General features: G+C 50.1%; 1 protein-coding gene across 3 annotated transcripts; it reads left to right on the top strand.

Annotated features, from left to right (window-relative positions):
* The first annotated feature begins 2,959 nt into the window (after positions 1 to 2,959).
* Positions 2,960 to 22,150, top strand: Stat6 (signal transducer and activator of transcription 6). Of its 3 annotated transcripts, none has more exons than XM_038314864.1 (22): positions 2,960 to 4,103; positions 7,773 to 7,909; positions 8,174 to 8,312; positions 8,581 to 8,664; positions 11,234 to 11,372; positions 11,497 to 11,549; positions 11,687 to 11,835; positions 12,887 to 13,018; positions 13,122 to 13,310; positions 13,923 to 14,010; positions 14,151 to 14,273; positions 15,860 to 15,952; positions 16,252 to 16,458; positions 17,981 to 18,075; positions 18,175 to 18,311; positions 18,573 to 18,719; positions 18,893 to 18,956; positions 19,059 to 19,163; positions 19,250 to 19,333; positions 20,583 to 20,648; positions 20,728 to 20,856; positions 20,939 to 22,150. In XM_038314864.1, exons 2-22 carry the CDS (start codon positions 7,794 to 7,796, stop codon positions 21,126 to 21,128), a joined length of 2,529 nt encoding a protein of 842 aa, XP_038170792.1. In that variant the 5' UTR covers positions 2,960 to 4,103; positions 7,773 to 7,793; the 3' UTR covers positions 21,129 to 22,150. The 3 variants fall into 3 exon arrangements, with proteins under 3 accessions (XP_038170792.1, XP_038170793.1, XP_038170794.1); XM_038314865.1 differs by lacking the exon at positions 2,960 to 4,103 and adding an exon at positions 4,246 to 4,285; XM_038314866.1 differs by lacking the exon at positions 2,960 to 4,103 and having other exon boundaries at positions 7,777 to 7,909; positions 8,116 to 8,312.
* The last annotated feature ends 104 nt before the right edge of the window (positions 22,151 to 22,254 follow it).

Genomic DNA, 22,254 nt, shown 5'->3' with positions numbered 1-22,254 from the left:
ATTTTTTTTAAAAATATTTTTTAGCAGGGCATGATGGTACATGCCTTTAATCCCAACACTCAGGAGGCAGAGGCAGGTGGATCTCTGTGAGTTCGAGTCCAGGACAGCCAAAGCTATTACACTGAAAATTCTTGTTTCGAAAACACACACACACACACACACACACACACACACACACACACACACACACCCCTCTCTTTTGGACATTTATTTTTGTGATTTTATTATGTATGTATGTTGTGTCTGCATGAGGGTGTGTGTACATGAATACAGGTACCCTTGGAAACATTAGATTCCTCTGGATATATGTTCATGTTTGTTTTTTTTTTTTTTTTTGAGAATCTCTATATAGCCCAGGCTGTCCTAGAACTCTCTATGTAGACCAAGCTGATCTTGAATTCATAGAGATCCTCTGCCTCTGCCTCCAAAGTGCTGAGATTAAAGGCATGTGCCACCATGCCCAGGTACTTACTGATATTTTATTGTTGACAGTGATTTCTGTCCCGCCCAGTCCCGCAGTGTTCAGTCCCAAAGAAACACAGAGGTTTACATTAATTATAAACTGGTTGGCCTATTAGCTCAGGTTTCTTATTAACTCTTACATCCTACATTAACCCATAATTCTTGTCTGTGTTAGCCACATGGCTTGGTACCTTATCAGTGAGGCATTCTCATCTTGCTTCTTCTGCATCTGGGTGATGACTGCAGACTGAGCCTTTGCTCTTCCCAGAATTCTCCTGTTCTGGTTGCCTTGTCTATACTTCCTGCCTGGCTACTGGCCAATCAGCATTTTATTAAAACAATACAAGTGACAAGTCTTTACAGGGTAAAAGACCATTGTCCCACAGCATTTTATATTCTATTTATTTTATTATTTTTTTTTGTTTTTTCGAGACAGGGTTTCCCTGTAGTTTCTAGAGCCTGTCCTGGAACTAGCTCTTGTAGACCAGGCTGGCCTCGAACTCAGAGATCTGCCTGCCTCTGCCTCCCGAGTGCTGGGATTAAAGGCGTGCACCACCACCACCCGGCTATATTCTACTTATTAATTTTTATTTTGTTTTGTTTTATGTGTGTGGCTATTTTGCCTGAAAGTATGTGTTTGTACCACACATGTGCCTGGTGCCCTTGGAGGCTAGAAGAGGGATATCAAATCCCCTGGAACTGGAGTTACTGACAGTTGTGAGCTGCCACATGGGTGCTGAGAATTGAACCCAGGTCCTCGGGAAGAGCTGCCAGTGCTTTTAACCACTGAGTTATGTCTCCAACCCCTTCTATCCCACTTTATTTTTTAAAAAATGGTCAAGATACTACTACAGGATGAACTGTATCCCTTGAAAAATTAATAATGTCCTTCACAGTCCTCAGAAAGAGCTAACTAGCCAATACCCGAATCTTGGGATTTTAGCTTTCAACACCATGAGTCAAATTTCTGTCTTAATCCACCCAGCTTGGGGTGTTTTATTATACCAGCCTAAAAAAACTAATACACCCATCGGCCTGCTTTTGTGACTCACTCTTGGGTTGTAACCTGAAGTTCTCACACCATAAAGTTGGTTTTTTTTTTTTTCCCTCAAATGCTTTCTCTCATGCAATCTTTGCAGTTGCTGGGTGGGATGCGGGGCCCGGAGGGAAGGCGAGGCAATGAAGTGTCAGGCAGGCGGTGTCATTAACCAAAACTGGCCTGACCCTACAATTACACAACCGAAAATGAGTTGAGCCCTCCTCCCCTCGCTGTATTCAGGGCCCACTGAAGCTGCAGCTACTCTGGCCTCTCTGCCTGTCCTTGGACGGGGACCTCCTGAGATCTTCAAATGGCAGGACCTGGCTTCCACTACCATCTGCAGACAGTCATATGTGCAGTGGGCACCTGGAAGCGCATATAAGGTGTGTGTGCCATGAGCTCACTTGAGCTCAGACCTCAGGGTAAACATTACTTGCTGGACCAGTCTCTGGACAGACACTCCCGCCTGATCTCCACCCCTGCTCTCAGACCTAAGACATTCATAAAGATACAGACGCCTCTTCTAGGCTCTGTCTTGGAGGCAATTGTATTACCCTTCCCCAATCCAGAAACCTCTGGGTAAGATGGAGAACTGTCTGCTTTCCTAACCTGTTGTTTATCCTGGGCCATAAAAACTGTCTGGGACTGCAGAGGTAGAGCTGTGGTTATGAGTTCTGGCTGCTCTTGCAGAGGACCTGGGTTTGATTACCAAGACCCACATTGGTAGCACACAGCGATTTGCAGCTCCAGTTCTAGGGGATGCGACGCCTCCTCTAGCGTCGGAGCATACTAAACTTGCACGTGGCACACACATGCAGACGATATATCCACGCACATTAAAGACAATCAAATAGTATGTGTTGAATGCTTGCCTGGCATGCAAAAAGCCCTGGGTTCAATTCTTAGCACCACATGAACCCAAGCCCAGCACTTGGGAGGTAGAGGCAGGAGGATGCTGTTCAAGTTTGCCCTTGGTTCAGTGGCAATTTCAAGGCCAGTCTGGGCTAACGAGTCCTTGTCTCATCAACAACATCAAGTACATATGCCCAAGCAAATAATTAAGCAACAACAACCAAAGTGCCTAGTGTCTGCTGTTTACGATAGGTCAGCGTTGCTCCAAGTATTTTATTCTCAACTGCAGGGGCCTCGTTACCCTTGTGGGCTCCATTTTACAGATAATAAAACAGCCAGTTTTTCAGTTAGCACCTTTGGCAGGACTTGAACGAAGAACTATGCTGGATCCACGACTATGCTGGATGAACAATTTATTCCTACCATTTGCAGACTGGTCCGGTCTATGTCCGCCCTGTGCCCAGTGCCCGCGAATGTGCAGGGGAGGATCAGTTTCGTCACCAGGGGGCAGCATAAGACTGGCTTTGGCTCTTCAGCCCAGCCCTGAAAGGCAACAGGAGAGCCAAAAATTCTAAGTTGACACAGCAGCCCTCAGACACCATCGTTCCACACACTCCTTGACGGTCAGGTTTGGGCCCCTTGTTATCCTCCTCCAGCAAAAACTACAGAGCAATCCTCTAGTTATGATGGTAACTCAGAAGCTGAGCAAGGTGTGTGTGTGTGTGTGTGTGTGTGTGTTTGTGTGTGTGTGTGACTCTAAGTGGCCCTGAATACTGACGTGTGTGAACATGACGCTACATGTGTGAACATGTACGTGTGTATGTGTGTGTGTGTGTATGGCCTTGTGGCTAGGGAAATTGTACATGTTTATTTTGGGGTGTGTCTCAGTGTTTACCCCAGAAACAGACAGGAACTTTGCTAAGGTTGCAGAGCATATTCACACTCCAACTTGGCCCCCTAGGAATCTTCTGGCATCCCTCAGTGGCCATCGCTAGGGCCTGAGGCAGGGTACTCCGAGCGGATCCCTTGTCCTCCAAGTGCCTCTGGAAGTCTTCCAGAATTCTGAGCTAAGGGTTCCCCTCCCCCACTTCCTCCGTACAGCGTCACGGGACCTCTAAGGCGTTCCCGCCTAGGAAGGAGGTGAACCTAGTTCTTCGGGGCCTCAGGCTCCGAGCTGCTTCTCAGGGTCCTCCACTGGAGGGAGCGCACAGCCCAGTGGGACCAGATGCCCTGTCCCCAGGGACCCCAACCCTGAGAAAGTTTGTGTGGTAGCTAGGCAGTTTAGGGTGGCACGCCTCTCCCAGCTATTAGGTGACTCTCCAGAGGAAAAAATGGATCACTGTTCAGGGGGCTAGAGTACGTGAAGGTCAGCCTCCTACCAGCGTGACTCAGTGGAACTTCAGCTTTGCCCTCCCCACTACGTGCTTCCCCACCGGGCACCGGGAGGCATACATGTTCACCCCACTTTCTTCCTCTTCCTCCTCCAGCCCACTTTCTCTTCTCTGTGTCGTCAGAGCTCCAGGGAGGGACCTGGGCAGGCAGAGAAGCCGGAAACAGCAGGCCGGGGCAGCCAGGGTTTACAGTGAAGAGGAAGGCCAGGATCCGAGTGCCTGCGTGCGTGTGTTTGTGTGTGTGCGTGTACACATTGAGTTTTTAGGGCCAGCCCAGGACCCGCTGGACAGCGCTACAGATCCATGGGGCCTGGCAGTGCCCGCTGAGAGAGGGAGAAGATAGCAGAGGGGCTGCCAAGGTGAGGGGGATGTCTGCGGGCGAGGAAGGTGGGGGGACCTTTGATTAAACTTGAGGGATGGATTTTCGGGGCCTCTCGGGATCCTCCCCTGGGCGGGGCGCTTGGTCCCCTGGAAATTGTTTGCTGGTGTTAGTAGCTGGTAGCACGGGGTTTCGGCAGTTTCCAACTTTCGAAGGACTCGGGTGGGTACAGGCCTCCACACTCCCCTCCCCAGCGCGTCACGTCACTTTCCCCAACGCTCAGCCCTGCACCTCCTGAGACGTGGGAAGTCGCGGGGCAGAGGGGAAGGAGGGCCCTCTGGGTGGGGGGGAACGTGGCTGCCCCTCCCTAGAAGTTGATGCTCCAGGGCCCCGAGCCTGTTCAAGTCCTAGCTGCTGCCCGCTAAAGGTTCCTGTTCAGGGTGTGGCTGGACGGTGAGCGAGACCCAGATGCAGACCTCATGGTGCCCCAGAGGAGGGGGAATTTCCCCCTCACACAGCTCGCTTGGCAGCAGAAAACGCTGAGATTTCCCCGTGGGAGCGCGGCCGGCCGGGGGTTAACCCTCCTCGTGCTGACCTGGCTCCACCTCCTCGCGCCCTTTCCCGCCCCCACTGTCTCCGCCACCGCCACCGCCATATACACACATTGGGCAACTAAGAGAAAACCTTGACTTTTACTGTTGGGGTTCCACGGTCGGAGGACTCAGAATGCAGGGGGAGAGGAGATAGGGAAGGACTTGGGCTACCAAGCTTATGAAGAAGCTTCTGGGCTGTCGGGCTTCCCCTACCGCGGAGGGGGGGTAGGGAGCTGGAAGGGAACGCTGGCCCCGCCTCTTGCAGTGTGGCCCCGCCTTCCTTCCTTCCCACAGTAGGGGACTGAAGGCAAACGGTGTCAGTGTCCAGGCCCGACCTGTAGACCCTGTACCATTACTGGGTGCTCAGGGGAGAATCATGGCTACATGGTGTCTGGGGAGGGAGGAGGGTGAGACTTGAGTCAATCTGCAAGGGGATTTAGAGGAAATGGGAGCTGTTTGTGGCTTGGAGGTCCCCAGTACCCAGGAGGATAAGCATTGGGCCAAAGGTCTGGAATCAGAGCACTCCAGAGACTGGGAGGAAGACAGAATTCTTCCTTGAATTTGAAAATAATCTGAATGGTATTCCTCAGGATGCCCCACCCAAAGGGATAGACAGTTTTAGAACAAAAAGTCTCTGGTGGAGGACCCTAAGCGGTGGTGAGGGCTCTTGGAGTCAGGGAGAGAGAGAAACAAGATGTTTAGGGGTAGCAGTGTCCTGAGAAGGGGCCTCTTTGTCTTCCATCTGGGAGCCCTGGGGGAGTTGAGAGGCTCAAACAGCAGGGGGACTTGGGGACACCCAGGGAGTTTCCATTCCTCTTCCTCCTCCTCTTCCTCTCTGAGAGGACACTATGAGAAATGCGAACTGAGAGCCCCCTGGGAAACCACTGGTCTACCCAGCCCACTCTGAGGCCCCTGGGAAAGTAGGGAGCTAACTCTCTCTGCCTGTGCCTACCTCCTCTCTCCCTTTTCTCTCCTCTTCTCTGGTTTTTGGTTCTCTGGCTGCCTAATGCTTCCCTCCAGGTCCGCCAACCCTGTTGTTTCTCTACTCTCCCTCTTCCTGTTCCCCTTCCCATTCTTCCTACCCTCTCTATTTTCTTGAGGTGATTGGGCTTCTGAGCCAGAAGGAATCCTAACAGCACAGTATAGTGATTGATCCTTACAGAGATCCTGAGCCCAATTACCAGCTCCTTGCCCAGTGGCCTTGGCCAAATTGAATAACCTCTTGAGCCTTAGTTTCTTCATCTAGGAAAAGGGGTAATTCCACACTTTAAAATAGGGCTGGAGAGATGGCTCAGTAGTTAAGAGCATTGGCTGCTCTCCCCAAGGGCCTGGGTTTGATTCCCAGGCCTATATGGCAGCTCACAGCTTGGTATAACTCCAGTTCCAGAGGCATGCGTACATGCAGGCAAAACCCCCATTAACATTGGATAATAAAAAACTAAAACAATTGTTGGAAGGGGACAGGGATGTAGCTCAGGGATAGAGCATTTGTGTAGCATGCATTAGGCCCTGGGCTTCTTTCCTAACACACGTGCACGTGCATGCATGTGTACGCGCACACACACACACACACGTGTGGTTATGATGTTCCAATGAGCTAATGTGTTGAGTATGATATATCTATGGAATAGTGCATAATAAATATTAGACATTACCGCTCTACCGTCATCGTCGTTACGAGTTTGGTGATTTTTGCAGTGTTGGGCACTGAACTTTCAGACGTTTTACAAATGCTAGGCAGGCGTCTTCCCATGGCAGTGTCTTTCAGGTTGCTTCCTAGGGTCTTAGAATTTTGAAAGTTTTCCACGGGCCCCTTTGGGGTCGGGAGGAAGGGCAAAAGGGAGAGGACCCAGTGGACTTGCTGCTGTCCACGCTTGCCTTTGGCTGCGCTTTGCACCCCTCCCTCCCTAGGGGTTTGCTCTCCGGAGTTTTAGTTACCCGCAGTAAGCCGCACTTTGAGAATATGAAATGGAAAAGACCAGAAAAGCAGTTCGTGACTTTTAAACAACTTTTATTATAGTATGCTGTAAGTTTATTCTATTGTTGCTGTTAATTTCTTTATTTATCCAACTTATGTATTAAACTTTGTGTAGATATATATGGGAGAAAATAGATACAAGAGTAGATGTTACATGCTGTTTTAGGCCCTATCCATGGTCTCGAGTATCCAGATGATGTGTTGGAGTGTCCCTTTCCGACACTAGTGTCACACGGATTAAAAACTAGGATTGGAGTCAAGTGCAGTGGTCCAGGGCAGTAGCCCTAGCAGTTGGGACGTAGAGACCAGAGGATCTTATGGCGCACCCGTAACCCCAGTACCCAGGAGGCAGTGGCAGGCAGATTTCTCTGAGTTTGAGGCCAACCTGGCCTACATAGGAAGGTCCTCTGATGTACTCAGATCACTTGCCTAGCACATACAAGGCCCCGAGTTTGCTCACAGCACCCCTAAAATCAAAACTGTTTAGCGCTTTCAAATGTTTAGAAACAGCAAAGGCATGGAGGCATGTACCTTCAATCCCAGTACGTGAGAGGCTGAGGTGAAAGGATCTCTTGAACTTGGGAGCTCAAGAACAAACTGGTCCACAGAGCTAGATTTCTTACAACAAAAGTTTAGAAAGCGCTCTATGCATTCAGCCCTCATATTTCGTGATCAAGATCCTTAGAGTGTAGTCTTTTTACTCCCAGATCCAGAGCAGGGCCTGTCTTCCCTGAGTCTGCTCTTTCTCCTCTGTCTCGTGTCTTCTCGTCACCTCACCTTCTGGCTATGTTTCTTCAGCTTGCCCATGTCTACCACGGAAGGTATTGCCCTGTTTCAGGCATTGGTCAAGGGAGCCCGTGGCTTAAGGTGCCCTGGAGTGGGTATGACCAAATGGCGGGAGAAGAAAAAGCCTGTTTGGGAAGAAGGGTTGTGATGCCCCACGTCCTCACTTAACTCTGGGACTTGACCCTGAGAAACTAGAATGAATCTAAGCTCTGGAAAGATGCACTGTTCTAGGCTCAGCAAAACTGAAGGAAGTTCTTGTCAGGACCATCCGTGTGGAAGAGCTGTGGATGCCCCCAGAAGCTACGCTGAGTTTCTGGGGGTCTCTTTGAATGGTCTTGCTCTTCTCTCCCAGGCACCTCGCACACCCCAGATCATGTCTCTGTGGAGTCTGGTTTCCAAGATGTCCCCAGAAAAACTACAACGACTCTACGTTGACTTTCCCCAACACCTTCGGCATCTCCTGGCTGATTGGCTGGAGAAGCAGCCCTGGTGAGTCCCTTATGTATCTTCCCTCTCTTTAGAGCCCTTCCTGATGGAATTTGGGACTGAGGACTCGTTAGTGTATAGGCAATAGCCTAGACTTGCCATGGAGCCAGCCCAGAGTGGGAGCGGGAGGCATGGGGTGGGGAGACACCTGCAAACAACTGTCTGGAGAGGAATGAGAGGGGAAAGAACCACTGGGTTCCTCACTGTAGAATGGAGGCTCAGAAGCACCGAGGAAGCCCTGGCTTGAGAGAGATGATGTCCCCACAGGGAGTTCCTGGTTGGTTCAGATGCCTTCTGCTACAACATGGCTAGTGCCCTGCTTTCAGCCACTGTCCAGCAACTTCAGACCTCTGCAGGGGAGCAGGGGAAAGGAAGCACCATTTTACAGCACATCAGCACCCTGGAGGTAGGACAGGAGGGGAAGGGGAAAGGGTGGAGTGGGGTCAAGGTAGAGCACTGGGTACAGGACGAGAACTGCTTGCATGTTGAACGCCAATGGTACTCCCGTGGTTGGGCGCTGGCTGGCATGCAAATCGGTTCTTAAAGTATGCAAATGTGTGATGCTTGAGAGTCTACAGTTATGGTCTCCGCCAGCGTATACATGACTGGGGTCAAGGGATTGGGGGGGCATGTATAAGAGTGAGGCTAACTGCTAATCCCTTTCAATTCTATAGAGCATCTATCAGAGGGACCCCCTGAAGCTGGTGGCCACCATCAGACAAATACTTCAAGGGGAGAAAAAAGCTGTTATAGAAGAGGTATTGTGATATCCCACTTCCCATTTGTATTAGTCTTGGTTCTCTGGAGGAAGAGAACTTACAGAATGAGTATGTGTGTCTGCATGCATGTATATATATATATATATATATATATATATATATATATATATATATATGTGTGTGTGTGTGTGTGTGTGTGTGTGTGTGTGTGTGTGTGTGTGTGCATATTTATATACATATAAATATGTATCTGTGTATATAGACGGCTTATGGATTGTGGTCCAACTAGTTTAACAATGGCTGTCTACCAATAGAAGGTTCAAGAATCTACTAGTTGTTCAGTCCATAAAGCTAGATGTCTCAGCTGGTCTTCAGTATATTCTGGAATCTTGAAGTAGGCTCTAATGCCAGGGAAGGAGTAGACTGGCTAGGGAGATCAAGAGCAAGCAGGCAAAGAGGGCAAGCTTCCCCCTTCCATGTCCTTTATGTAGGCTACCAGCAGGAGTGGCTCAGATTAAAGGTGGATCGTCCCACCTCAAAAGATCTGGATTAAATGTGTATCTTTCCTAACATAAACACTTGGGAGGCAATGACAGGCAAATCTCGGAGTTTGAGACCAGCCTGGTCTACAGAGTGAATTCCAACAGAGCTATACAGAAATCCTATCTGAAAAAGCTAAGAAAAGAAAGAAAGAAAGGAAGGAAGGAAGGAAGGAAGGAAGGAAGGAAGGAAGGAAGGAAGGAAGAAAGGAAAAGAAAAATCCTTCAAGGTGTACCTAGCCACTTGGGTTTTAGTTAATTCCAGATATAGTCAAATTGACAACCAAGACTAGCTATTGCCCAATGTTAAATTGATACACAGTCATATCTCCTTAGGTCATGCTTAATTTCCAAATGAAAATAATAACCCAGGTCATAATTATGCCTAACACGGTATAACTATCCCACATACAACCACAAACACATTATATATTTAAAATAGGTGGCAGTGTCCCTTGAGGGACATTCTTTTAATATCTCAAACTTAAATATCATAACCACTGATATTATCTCTCTCTCTCTCTCTCTCTCTCTCTCTCTCTCTCTGAGATGGGGGTTTCTTTGTGTAGCTCTGACTGTCCTGGAACTTGCTCTGTAGACCAGACTGGTCTCGAACTCATAAAGATTAAAGGTGTACACCTCCACTGTCTGGCCTTATTTATTTATTTTTAATACTTTGTTTATTTTTATTTTATACACATTTGTGATTTACCTATATGTGTGTCTGTGTGACGGTGTCAGATCTACTGGAACTGGAGTTACAGGCAGGTGTGAGCTGCCATATGGGTGCTGGGAATTGAACCGGAGTCCTCTGGAAGAGCAGTCAGTGCTCTTAACCACTGAGCCATCTCTCCAGCCTCTTAGCTAATATTTATTTATTTATTTATTTATTTATTTATTTATTTATTTATTTATTTATTTTTTTGGTTTTTCGAGACAGGGTTTCTCTGTAGCTTTGGAGCCTGTCCTGGAACTAGCTCTTTTTTTTTTTTTTTTTTAATATTTATTTATTTATTATGTGTACAGCATTCCTTCCATGTGTGCCCGCAAGCCAGAAGGGGGCGCCAGGTCTCACTATAGATGGCTGTGAGCCACCATGTGGTTGCTGGGAATTGAACTCAGGACCTCTGGAAGAGCAGTCAGTGCTCTTAACCACTGAGCCATCTCTCCAGCCCTGGAACTAGCTCTTGTAGACCAGGCTGGTCTCGAACTCACAGAGATCTGCCTGCCTCTGCCTCCCGAGTGCTGGGATTAAAGGCGTGCGCCACCGCCGCCCGGCTTTAGCTAATATTTATAACTACCTTCCGTTACTACTCATTCAGTATTTCCTCCACCCTCTCCAAGCACCTCAACAGGTCTTGACTTTTTTCCTGCAGGAGTGAACCACACCTTCATTCCCGACAGGTCTGTGCCCTTTGTCACCCTGCCAGGATTAGGCTGTAGTTTCCCATTGACCTTAATCACAGGACATGGTAGCACCAAGAGATGCCCTGAAGGATTTCCTGCACTCCAGACATAATCTCTCTTACATCCACTGTGGAGAGGCAGTCCAGTTTTCCCCTGGTAATCCCCTCCGAACGCTGTTACTCCTGTTAACTTAGAGGTATCAGAAGCATAAAGTGACCAGGGGAAGTCTGAGCTTCTGCTTCTATTAATGTTTGTTATGTCTCCTGGCAGAAGCACTCCCCGGTCTGGAACTAAGACTTCTAGGCCAGCAGAACTTAATGTTTCAGGAACAGGAAGCAAGAATGTGTCTAGTGGGTCACTAGGAGTGACAGTGGGTGAAACCACTCCCTTTCCACCCCTTGATTCCTGGACCCGTGGATCCTAGCCCAAGCCATGAAAACCTAGGAAGAATTTAAACTCAGAAAAGACTCCGTGGTCTAGGCCCAGGATAACCTGGGATTAGAGTGAACCCCAAACCAAGTTTAGAGAGACAGAGCAAGGATTAAGAAAGTAGTTCTGCCAGGAGAATGGTCTTACCCTGAGGAGGCTCGAGGAGGGGTGGATGGGGGTGCAGAGGAATGGGCAGAGCGGCTCACGTCTTGGCATCTGCTCCTCCCATGCAGTTCCGCCACCTGCCTGTGCCCTTCCACCAGAAGCAGGAAGAACTCAAGTTTACCACAGCCCTAGGGAGGCTTCAGCATCGAGTAAGGGAGACCCGCCTTCTCCGAGAAACTCTGCAGCAAGGAACCAAGGCTGGACAAGGTGGGGTCCAAGGCCTGGATTCCGGAGGGGTTTGGGGAGGGTTGAGAAGTGATCTTTTCTTGAACCTCTGCCTTGCATGAACCTCCATTCATCTTATCCCCCTGATTTCTACCTCTGCTCTCAGTGTCTCTGCACAGCTTGATAGAAACTCCTGCCAATGGCACTGGCCCAAGGGAGGTGAGTAATGGACCGTCCGGTGGACACTGAGGTCCAAGTGAGCTGGAAGGATGGAGTTGACAGACACAGACTGAGTGTGGGAGAGGACGGGGAGAAGGTAACGTGCGGCCCTGGCTTAGGCTCCTTTCTGCTGTTAGGACCTGGCCACAATGCTGCAGGGGACTGTGGGGGACCTGGAGGCCACCCAGGCCCTGGTGCTGAAAAGGATCCAGATTTGGAAGCGGCAGCAGCAGCTGGCAGGGAATGGTACACCCTTTGAGGAGAACCTCTCAGGGCTGCAGAAAAGGTGAGGGCAGGGCTGCTGGGGTGGGAGCATGCTGAGGTGGGTACCATTGTCTCTGCAGGGTGGTACACAGGTGTGAGGGAGAAGGGACTGAGGACAGTTGCTTTGAAGTAGGCCAAGACCCACAGAAGTGAACCGAACTCTAGACTGTGCGTGGTTGCTGTCCACAAACATCCTTCACACGTAGCTCAGTTGAGGAAACACAAATAGAGAGTCAGCCATCATTTCTTTCTTCAGGTCTGTGTCCAGAGGAGTGAGGAGGCTGGCTTGTATGTTTGTACGTTTTGTTTTTTTGAAGCAGGGTTTCTTTTTTTTTTTTTTTTAATCTTTATTTATTACATATACAGTGTTCTGCTTGCATGTATACTTGCAGGCCAGAAGAGGGCACTAGGTCTCATTACAGATGGTTGTGAGCCACCATGTGGTTGCTGGGAATTGAACTCAGGACCTCTGGAAGAGCAGCCAGTGCTCTTAACCTCTGAGCCATCTCTCCAGCCCTCAAAACAGGGTTTCTCTGTTTAGTCCTGACTGTCCTGGAACTCACTTTGTAGACCAGGCTGGCCTCAAACTCAGAGATCTGCCTGCCTCTGCCTCCCGAGTGCTGGGATTAAAGGCGTGCGCCACCACCACCCAGTTTATGTATGTTTGTTTAAGTGTAAGACAATGTCTTCCACTGTCAGATAACCTGGAACTCACTGCAACTCTCCTGCCTCAGCCTCCCGAGTACTGGAACTGTAAATTATAGCTGCTTAGTCACCGCGCCTGGCCTGGCTTGAGAGTCCCTTTTCCATTTGGTCTATGGGGTGGTGGCACTTTGTTGTTTCCTCTAAAGGACTCAGTGCCTCAGGCACTGGAACTGTTCGAAGAGCCTGCTGGGCTCTCCACAGGGAGTCTAGGTCTTGACAGTGGACATCTCGTGGGAGCCAAGATAGGTCATAGAACCCCCTTGAGTCTATGTGCCTACTGCTCAGCCCATGCCTGCTTACACAATATCCTGTGTCCTGCTGGGTTTAGGCTGAAGAAAACAGCCTGAATTCTGTGTTCCCTGACACAGGTGTGAGAGCCTGGTGGAAATCTACTCCCAGCTGCAGCAGGAGGTTGGGGCAGCCAGTGGGGAGCTTGAGCCCAAGACCAGGGCGTCGCTGATAAGCCGACTGGATGAAGTCCTGCGAGCCCTTGTGACCAGGTAGACACTATCAGCCCCTGCTGTAAGCAGACGCCAGGAAATGTAGGAGGCCACCTGAAGGGGACCCAGGCCCTAACACTCTCTCTCCTCCTCACCCTTCCAGTTCTTTCCTGGTGGAGAAGCAGCCCCCACAGGTTCTGAAGACTCAAACTAAGTTCCAGGCTGGAGTTCGGTTCCTGCTGGGTATGCAGCTCCTGGGGACCTCAGCCAAGCCTCCCCTGGTCAGGGCTGATATGGTGACAGAGAAACAGGCCAGAGAACTAAGCCTGCCACAGGGGCCTGGGACTGGAGTGTAAGTGAAGGCTTGCCTTGGTTGGAGAAGGCCTGGGAGGGGGTGTGTGTGATAAAGGTCAGAGGAGGCCGGCTTCATAAAGGGTGGAGCTGAGGGAAAGAGACCTTTGGGGTATGGAGTCTCTGAACTCGGACTAGTCAAGGCCAAGGAAGGGTCATCAGGATTTGGCCAAGATGGAGACTTCTCTCCTTAAAACCCAAGAGGGAGACCAGCAAGATGGCGCAGTGGGGTTTGCTGTGTGAGCCCGATAGGCTCATTTGACTCCTAGAGCGTATGCAAAGGTGGGAGGAGAGAACTGGCTTCGGTATGAATGCACCCTGCATCTTGCGCATGTACTGCAGCAACAGCAGTAATAATAAAAGTTAAAAACACATAGCGTGGTGTAGATCAGTGGTAGGATGGGTGTTTGGCATGCCAAGGTACTGGTATCAGTACTAACAATATACATACATGCACGCAGACACACACACACAGTGAGAGAGAGAGAGAGAGAGAGAGAGAGAGAGAGAGAACATAGAGAGCCAGGGCCAGTGACAGCAGTGGTCAGCACATCCCCTGTAGAGCCTAGCTCCTCACCACAGGCCAGGCTCTTACCACTCTGACCCCCGGCAGGGAGAGCACAGGGGAGATCATGAACAACACGGTGCCTCTGGAGAACAGCATTCCCGGGAACTGCTGCTCAGCCCTGTTTAAGAACCTGGTGAGAGGCCCTGGAGGACAGGAGGGGTACCCTCACCTGTGTGGGGCTCTCCTTGGGAAGGATGGCAAGGGCCCAGAAAGGAAGCCCACAACGCATTTGCCTCTCACCCTCCCCGTTCTCCCTTCTCCTCACCCTGGCAGCTCCTGAAGAAAATCAAGCGCTGTGAGCGGAAGGGCACAGAGTCTGTGACAGAAGAGAAGTGTGCTGTGCTCTTCTCCACCAGCTTCACGCTGGGCCCCAACAAGCTCCTCATCCAGCTGCAGGTGAGCTCTGACCCAGCCTGCTGCGGCCTGGGTCCCTCCTCCCAACTGCTCATAGCTCATGTTTCTGGGATAATACGCCAGGGTCAAGCAGAGCTGAGAGGAAAAAGACCTGGAGGGTGCATCCAGGAATAGCTCGTGTAGCGACCAAGGCTTTTGTTTGTTTTGTGTAGCGACCAAGGCTTTTGTTTGTTTTGCTCACTTTTTTGAGGCAGGGTATCATGATGTCCTCTATGTTGCCTTTAGACTCTTCTTTAAATATTATTATCATCATTATTGGGGGTGTAGCATGTCTATGTCACAGAGCACATGTGGCGATCAGAGGACAACCCTTCTACTTTTATGTGGGTTCTGGGGGTCTGGGGGTTCTGGAGATCTAATGGGTCACCAGGCTTGTGCTGCAAACTCCTTTTACCCATTGGGCCATCTTATTGACCCTCATCTCTTTTTTCTCACTTTATTTTACTTCACTCCTTTCCTATCTCCTCCCTCCCTGCCACTTTCCTTCCTTCCTTCCTTCCTTCCTTCCTTCCTTCCCTCCTTCCTTCCCTCCTTTCCTCCCTCCCTCCCTCCCTCCCTCCCGCCCACCGGCCCGCCCGCCTGCCCACCCTGTCTGTCTATGGGTCTTCTTCTGTAGTCCAAGTTGGCATTAGCCTCCTAAGCGCCAGGATTGTAGCCCTGATGCCAGCACTCCCACCTCTGTGACTTTTACCCGTGTTTTATGTGCAAAAGGAGATCAGGACACTGTGACAAGTGATACACATGCACACGCTTTTCCACATACATATGCACATTCGCCAACAACTTGTTATAGAACAGGGCACTATTTCCAGTGATAGCCAAGCATGCACGAACTGGTGGTTTTGTCTTAGGGTTACTATTACTATGATAAAGACCATGGCCAAAAGTAACTTGGGGAGGAAAAGGCTTATTACACCTTACTTTTCCAGGTAATGCCCATCACTGTGGGAAGTCAGACAGGAACTCAAGCAGGGCAGGAACCTGGAGTCAGGAACTGAAGCAGAGGCCATGGGAGAATGCTGCTTACTGGCTTGTTCCTCATGGCTTGCTCAACCTGCTTCTATACACCAAGACTACCTGCCCAGGTGTGGCTCCACTTACAATAAGCTAGGCCCTCTGACGTCAATCACTGATTAAGAATGTGCTCCGCAGGCTTGCCTTTAGACCAGCCTTATAGAGGCATTTTCTCAACTGTGGTTCCGTTCCCTCTTCTCAGATAATTCTAGCTTGTGCCAACAGAAACCCAACCCAGGACGTATTTCTAGATAGCAGTATAAGATAGGTTCTATTAACCCTGATTTACAGATGACGACATTGGGTCATGGATTCGGTAGTTTGCCCAAGTCACACAAAGCTTTTGGCACTGGGACTGGTATTTGAAAGTCTGACTTTGTCACAGTGACTTGTAACTGCTTCTCTACACTGCTGTCCTCATTGAGCAAGTGTCCAGTGATGTCCACCAGCCTTTAACTATGTCATGTGAGCTCCCCAGTGTACTGGAGTGACACACTGCTCTTTGAGGACACTTCTGTCTCCACTAAGGATAAATTTCTCTCCTTACCCCTTAGGCCCTGTCTCTGCCCTTGGTGGTCATTGTCCACGGCAACCAAGACAATAATGCCAAAGCCACCATCTTGTGGGACAATGCCTTCTCCGAGGTGGTAAGCAAAGACCCAGAGTGGGAGATGGGTCAGGATGGGTTCTTTTGCAGTAAGATGGGGCCGTCCTGGCTGGTGAGTGGTAGGTGTGTCTTTCTGGTGGGTCTGCTTTTGTGTTTCCGACATCTTTCCATGCTGGTTGTATATACAGCCATCAGGCCAGGGCACCACAAACAGCCGCTGAGAAACCCGTTTGTGAGCCTGCTTGAACAGCACTGCCCTGAGAGGCCGCTCAGGGAACTGGGAAGAACGAAGGCCACCAGAGGAGGACTGGCCATGCCCCCCTCTCTTCTTTTACCCAGGACCGCGTGCCTTTTGTGGTAGCTGAAAGAGTGCCCTGGGAGAAAATGTGTGAAACTCTGAACCTCAAGTTCATGGCTGAGGTGGGGACCAGCCGGGGGCTGTTACCAGAACACTTCCTCTTTCTGGCCCAGAAGATCTTCAACGACAACAGCCTCAGCATGGAGGCCTTCCAGCACCGTTGTGTGTCTTGGTCACAGTTCAACAAGGTCATTTCCCCGTTCTTTCAGTTTCCTACCCTAAGTTCTTCATCTCTGGGGCATTCAAGACCTCCCTAGCCTCCACCCAGGGACAGACTTTTAGGGTCTTCATGGTACTAACATCATGTAGCCCAGAGAGAAAAACTCCATTCTGTGGTATTGTCTGACATTCCTCAGTTTTTGTCTGGGGACCCTGTCTTTTTTTTTTTTTTTTAGCAGTGATTTGTATGACTCAGTCCAGTTGTATGCAAACAGAAGAACTCTGCCTTGGAGAATGACTTTGACCCATTAGGAAAAATAGTCTATTGCAAAACGTGGGTGAAATCATACAAGACTCTGTGCGACAGAACTGCTGCCGTGTGCTGACAGCTTACTACATGGCGGGCATGGGTTCACACTTTATGTATGTTAACTACCTTAATCTGCCCAACATCCCTTTCACGTAGGGAGGTGTTATCTCTATGTCTTTCACAGATGACGAGTCCATGCTTAGTGAGGTCCCATAGCAAGGACACACTAAGGGTGGAAACACAGGGTTTTTTTTTAAATTAAGTTCTTGCTACTATGTAGTTCAGGCTAATCTCAAACTCACTGATTAGCCCAGGCTGGCCTTGACCTCAATCAAACTCCTCCAGTCTTAGCCTCCTAGGTACAAAAATTTACTGAATAAGTCGACATGCTCAAGAGGAGTCCTGAATTTCTTTTTTCTTTCTTATTTTTTTTTTGTTGTTGTTAGTTTTGTTTTTGAGACAAGGTTTCTCTGTGTAGCTTTGGAACCTGCCCTGGAACTCGCTTTATAGACCAGGCTGGCCTCGAACTCACAGGGATCCGCCTGCCTCTGCCTCCTGAGTGCTGGGATTAAAGGCGTGCTCCACCACCACCCACTGAGCTCTGTATTTTTACCTTTCATATTAGCTCCTGTGTGTTTCTGTCTCCAAAATAAGGTGGCTGGGGACTGAGTCAGTTACGAGCACAGAGAAAGGAGAGCTTGTCGCTGCCCTTGGTGGTCACTATGCACAGCCACCAAAAGAATCCTAAACTCGCCTCTCGTGTACAGTGATTTCCCCTGGCTCCCACTTTAGGTCTTTCCTCTTTCAAACAAAAACAAACAAAAAGTGGAGGGTGGGGGGAAGCTCATGTAACCAGAGAATGCGTCACTGAAGGGAACAGGACAGCAGGACAGCCCTGAAGACAGAGTTTAGCACAGTGATTAGGAGGGGCTCCTATGCTAGACTGCTTGACTCGAATCTCCATTCTGTCCTTCGGTGTGGACCTCGGGAAGTCACTTACTTTCTCGTCATCCATTTAGTTGTTGTGATTGTTATGCTATATCCAGAATTATTGTTATATCCAAATAAATTACTATACAGAAAAGCCCAAAGGAATGGCCAATGTAGTCAAGGTAAGTGGTCGCCACTGATGGGCCTTAGGTCCTCTTTGGTCCTCAACCATTGACTCTCACACTCTCAGCTCTGTGCTTGCTCCAGCTCAGCCCCTCCCCTGCTCATCTCTGCTCTTCTCTACCCTTCAGGAGATCCTGTTGGGCCGCGGCTTCACTTTTTGGCAGTGGTTTGATGGTGTGCTAGACTTGACTAAACGCTGTCTCCGGAGCTATTGGTCAGACCGGTGAGTCCTTGGCCCCAGGCGGCCCTGCACCTGTGCCCGCGACGACTCCCTCTCTGCCCCCAGGGTCCACATCCATGTTGCCTCCTTCGCTCTGCCCAGGCTGATCATCGGCTTTATTAGCAAGCAGTATGTCACAAGTCTTCTCCTCAACGAGCCAGATGGAACTTTCCTCCTCCGCTTTAGTGACTCTGAGATCGGGGGCATCACCATCGCGCATGTCATCCGGGGTCAGGACGGTGAGTCCCCACAGCCAGCCCAGGCTATCCTGTCATCCACCCGATCTTTAGGAAGTTCTTCTTTAGGTCTGACTTCTTGCCCTCCTCCTGTGGTCTAACCTTCAACCCCATAGCAATGGAGAGGAATGGGTCTCCTTCATGCAAGACTTGCACCTTAGGCCTTCTCTCACATGCCATGGTGGACTGTGAATGAGTCTTGTGTGGGGTGGGGGAAAGAGAAGTTTGGACATAGGAGTCCTTAGGGTCTTACTCCTCTTGTAGGCTCCCCACAGATAGAGAACATCCAGCCATTTTCTGCTAAAGACCTGTCCATTCGCTCACTGGGGGACCGAATCCGGGATCTTGCTCAGCTAAAAAACCTCTACCCCAAGAAACCCAAGGATGAGGCTTTCCGGAGCCACTATAAGCGTGAGCAGGCCATTCTGATTCCCCCTGCCACCCACCTCCTTGCTGACTGCTGTGTGTCATCCCTGTCTTCCCTCCCATTCTGTAGCCCCACCTCCACCTATCCATCAACCTTCCTCCTCCCCACCTCCTCGAGAGTGGGGCGCACCTCAGTTCCCCTTTCCTTCCCACCACAGCTGAGCAGATGGGGAAGGACGGGAGGGGCTACGTCTCAACGGCCATCAAGATGACGGTGGAAAGGTGAGTGTGATGGTGTGGATCGTGGGTGGGGACTAGGGGCTGGTACTTATCCGCGGGAAGGGAGTGGCCTTCGTCAGTCACATGTACTTCCTTCTCTTTCAGGGACCAGCCTCTTCCTACGCCAGAGCCCCAGATGCCCACCATGGTGCCCCCGTATGATCTTGGAATGGCCCCTGATAACACCATGCAACTCAACCCAGATATGGGGTAAGGAGGCTGAGAGACTCGGAGGAGAGACAGGGTGTGGGATTGCCAGGGGAAGGGCTTGCATCAAGTCTGCTTTCCTTCCTCAGGTACCCTGCACCTTCTCATTCCATCCACTCATTTCAAAGCCTCCCCATAGAAGAGTCAATCAATGTACTTCCAGCCTTTCCGGAGTAAGTCACAGCCTGGGGAGGGGGAGGTGGGGCAGCATCTGCTCACAAGCAGTGGGTGGTGGGGCTTATGTGGGAACGGCAGCACTGGCTGATCCCAGCCTTTGTGTGTCCATGGGGGTGATGCCTAAGATTCAGATCGCTGGGGTTTGAGATCCGGCTTTGCCGACTTTGTATTGGCTACCTAGCCCTCCGTGAGGATGATAGGAATGACATTCTCTGTTGCACAAGGGAATACACTTATTGTTATGATTCCGTGAGTTCATAATGTATGAGGCTGAGTTGAGAGTTTGTAGCGAACACGGTTAGCGTATTCTCTCCTGCCTGTGGAATTTACGGTAACTTACGTGCTGTGTGTTTGCTTGGCATTTGTGCCGCTGGGGGCTGAGCTCAGGGCTAAGGACTGAACACATGCCCCATGCTGAGTGTGTGCTCTGCCACTAAGCTGCGTGCCAGGAGTTGTGATGATTTTTATTTGTTAATCTTCATGATCCTTGAAATGGCCTAGACCTTTCTCTTCCTCAAGTAGCATTAAGTTGCTTAATCAGCTCTTAGTGAAGGGCCTTTCTATCTTCCTGGGAGTTGATGTGGAGAGGCCTAAGAAATTGAGCCATAGTTCAGTCTAAAGAAACATTGGGGGGGCTGGAGAGATGGCTCAGCGTTTAAGAGCACTGACTGCTCTTCTCAAGAGTTCAATTCCCAGCACCCACATGGCAGCTCACAACTGTCTGAAAATCCAGTTCCAGAGGATCTGACACCTTCACATCAATGCACATAAAATTAAAAAGTTAAATAAAATTAAAAAAAGAAAGAAACGGGCCAGGTGGTGGTGGTACACACCATTAATCCTAGCACTCGGGAGGCAGAGGCAGGTGAATCCCTGTGAGTTCCAGGCCAGCCTGATTTACAAGAGACAGGACAGCTAGGACTGTTACACAGGGAAACCCTGACTCGAAAAACCAAAAAGAAAGAAAGAAAGAAAGAAAGAAAGAAAGAAAGAAAGAAAGAAAGAAAGAAAGAAAACTAAAGCAACAACAACAAAACAAAACAAAAACAAAAAGAAAGAAACACTAGAAATTGAACACGCACACACACCATTTTTCTGGGGAGAAATGCAATCCAGGAAGCACAGTGACTTGCTGAGGGAATGCCAGTCAGTGAAATGTTACGTCAGGATGCAGCCCAGAGCCTTGTCTCCCGACTCACTGGTCTTGATTTCGCAATACTCTTCCTCTTTCCTTCCTGCTTCCAGGCCTCACCTGCAAATGCCCCCCAACATGAGCCAGATGAGCTTACCATTCCACCAGCCTCACCCCCAGTGAGTGACCTCTCCTGACCCCATCATCCCCATGCTGCCCATGCCTACCCCTCCTAATGGTCTCTTCTGACCCTGGCAGGGGCCTGCTGCAGTGCCAGTCCCAGGAGCATGCTGTATCCAGCCCCGAACCCTTGCTCTGCCCAGATGTGACCATGGCAGAAGACGGCTGCCTAACTCAGTCTGTGGGAGGTTTTCCCCAGGGCCCCTGGTGAGTGGGAGCCTGGGAGTGAGGGCTGGGAGGACAGGAGGGGTACTGTGCCCGCTCCACTACTTTCCCCTCCTCCTTGCAGGGGCCGTGAAGACATGTTCCCTCCCCTGCTGCCTCCCACTGAGCAGGACCTCAACAAGCTGCTCCTGGAGGGCCAAGGAGAGGCAGGAGGAGGATCCCTGGGGGCCCAGCCCCTCCTGCAACCATCTCCTTACGGGCAGTCTGGGATCTCAATGTCCCACATGGACCTAAGGACGAACCCCAGTTGGTGATCCCAGCTGGAGGAGCCCGGACACAGAGCCTCTTCTGTCTATGGACCTGCTCTGGACACCTGCTCGTGCGGGTGCCTCCCGTCTCCAGCTGTTCCTTGGTCAGGAGGAAAGAGCTGGCTGGGTGAAGACACGGAGCACGGAAACACTGCACTCTGTCCTTCCTGCCACATCAGGGCCCCTTTTCCAGCACAAGGGCCAAAGGGATGTTCAGAATCTAATGTGGTAACAGGCACCTGTGTGCCTGCATCACAACACACACACACAGGACCAGAACACACTGAGCAGGAAGGCACTAGGCAAGCACCAAGGGCTCCTGTGTTGAGTTAGGGCCTGGAACACACATGCAGAAACACACAGACTCTGCCATGGACAGGGGGCATAGGCCTAGGGCACTGAAGCAGGGGCTCAGGAGACCCCGGGTGGGAGGAAAAAGAGGGTGTAGGTATCGGGTTACTGGTATGGATTTTGCCCAGATTAAAAATCAAGTTCCTCCAAAGCTCCAAATTCTTGCCAAAAAAGAGGCTCTGTGCCAGTTAGGACCGCCTCACAAGAGCTAAGCTTGTGTGTAGCTGTGCCAATGTTTACCTACGACATGTTAACCTATAAATGCCACACATGAACTATATGGCCGCACAGAACATGTATCTCTGCTTTTGCCTGTGCGACACACGTATCTGAAAAGCTGAGACACTGTTAATAAGAGTAACCCAGCGCCATTTGGGGTGTAACTATGTGGCTGTGACATGCATATAGCTATAGCCTTGGTGACTCAGTGCTTCCTGTGTTTCCCAGAGCCCAAGGACCGAGTGGAGGTACAGGGCTTGCTGTATAACGCCCTGGGCTTTGGGGGCCCCAACTGCTGTCTCTCTCGTATTTTTCTGTCCACTGCCAGCTTCTCTCCACTCTCACATCTCATGTGGTCCCTTTTCCCTCATTTGGGGGGAGCAGCGGGGGTCATGGATCCTAAGCCATAAAATAAATTTTATTCCAAAATAACAAAATAAATAATCTACTGTACACAATCTGAAAAGAAAGACACTTTTCTAGGAGTCTGACAGGTGCTGCAGTCCTGCCGGCCTGAGGAGATCCAGGGTCCAACCCAGGCCTCTAAGGGGCTGGTGGAGGG

This window comes from Arvicola amphibius, chromosome 17 (genome assembly GCF_903992535.2).
Source record: "Arvicola amphibius chromosome 17, mArvAmp1.2, whole genome shotgun sequence".
In the NCBI taxonomy this organism is placed as follows: Eukaryota; Metazoa; Chordata; class Mammalia; order Rodentia; family Cricetidae; genus Arvicola; species Arvicola amphibius.
Note: the sequence above shows the minus strand (reverse complement) of the source record. Positions and strands in the feature narration are given on the sequence as shown.

Excerpts from the sequence above, each read along its gene's own strand:
- Stat6 (XM_038314864.1), top strand. The coding sequence starts at position 7,794 with ATGTCTCTGTGGAGTCTGGTTTCCAAGATGTCCCCAGAAAAACTACAA. Across the intron at positions 13,019-13,121 it reads CTGCGAGCCCTTGTGACCAG|TTCTTTCCTGGTGGAGAAGC; the intron begins GTAGACACTATC and ends TCACCCTTCCAG. Across the intron at positions 14,274-15,859 it reads AGCTCCTCATCCAGCTGCAG|GCCCTGTCTCTGCCCTTGGT; the intron begins GTGAGCTCTGAC and ends CTTACCCCTTAG.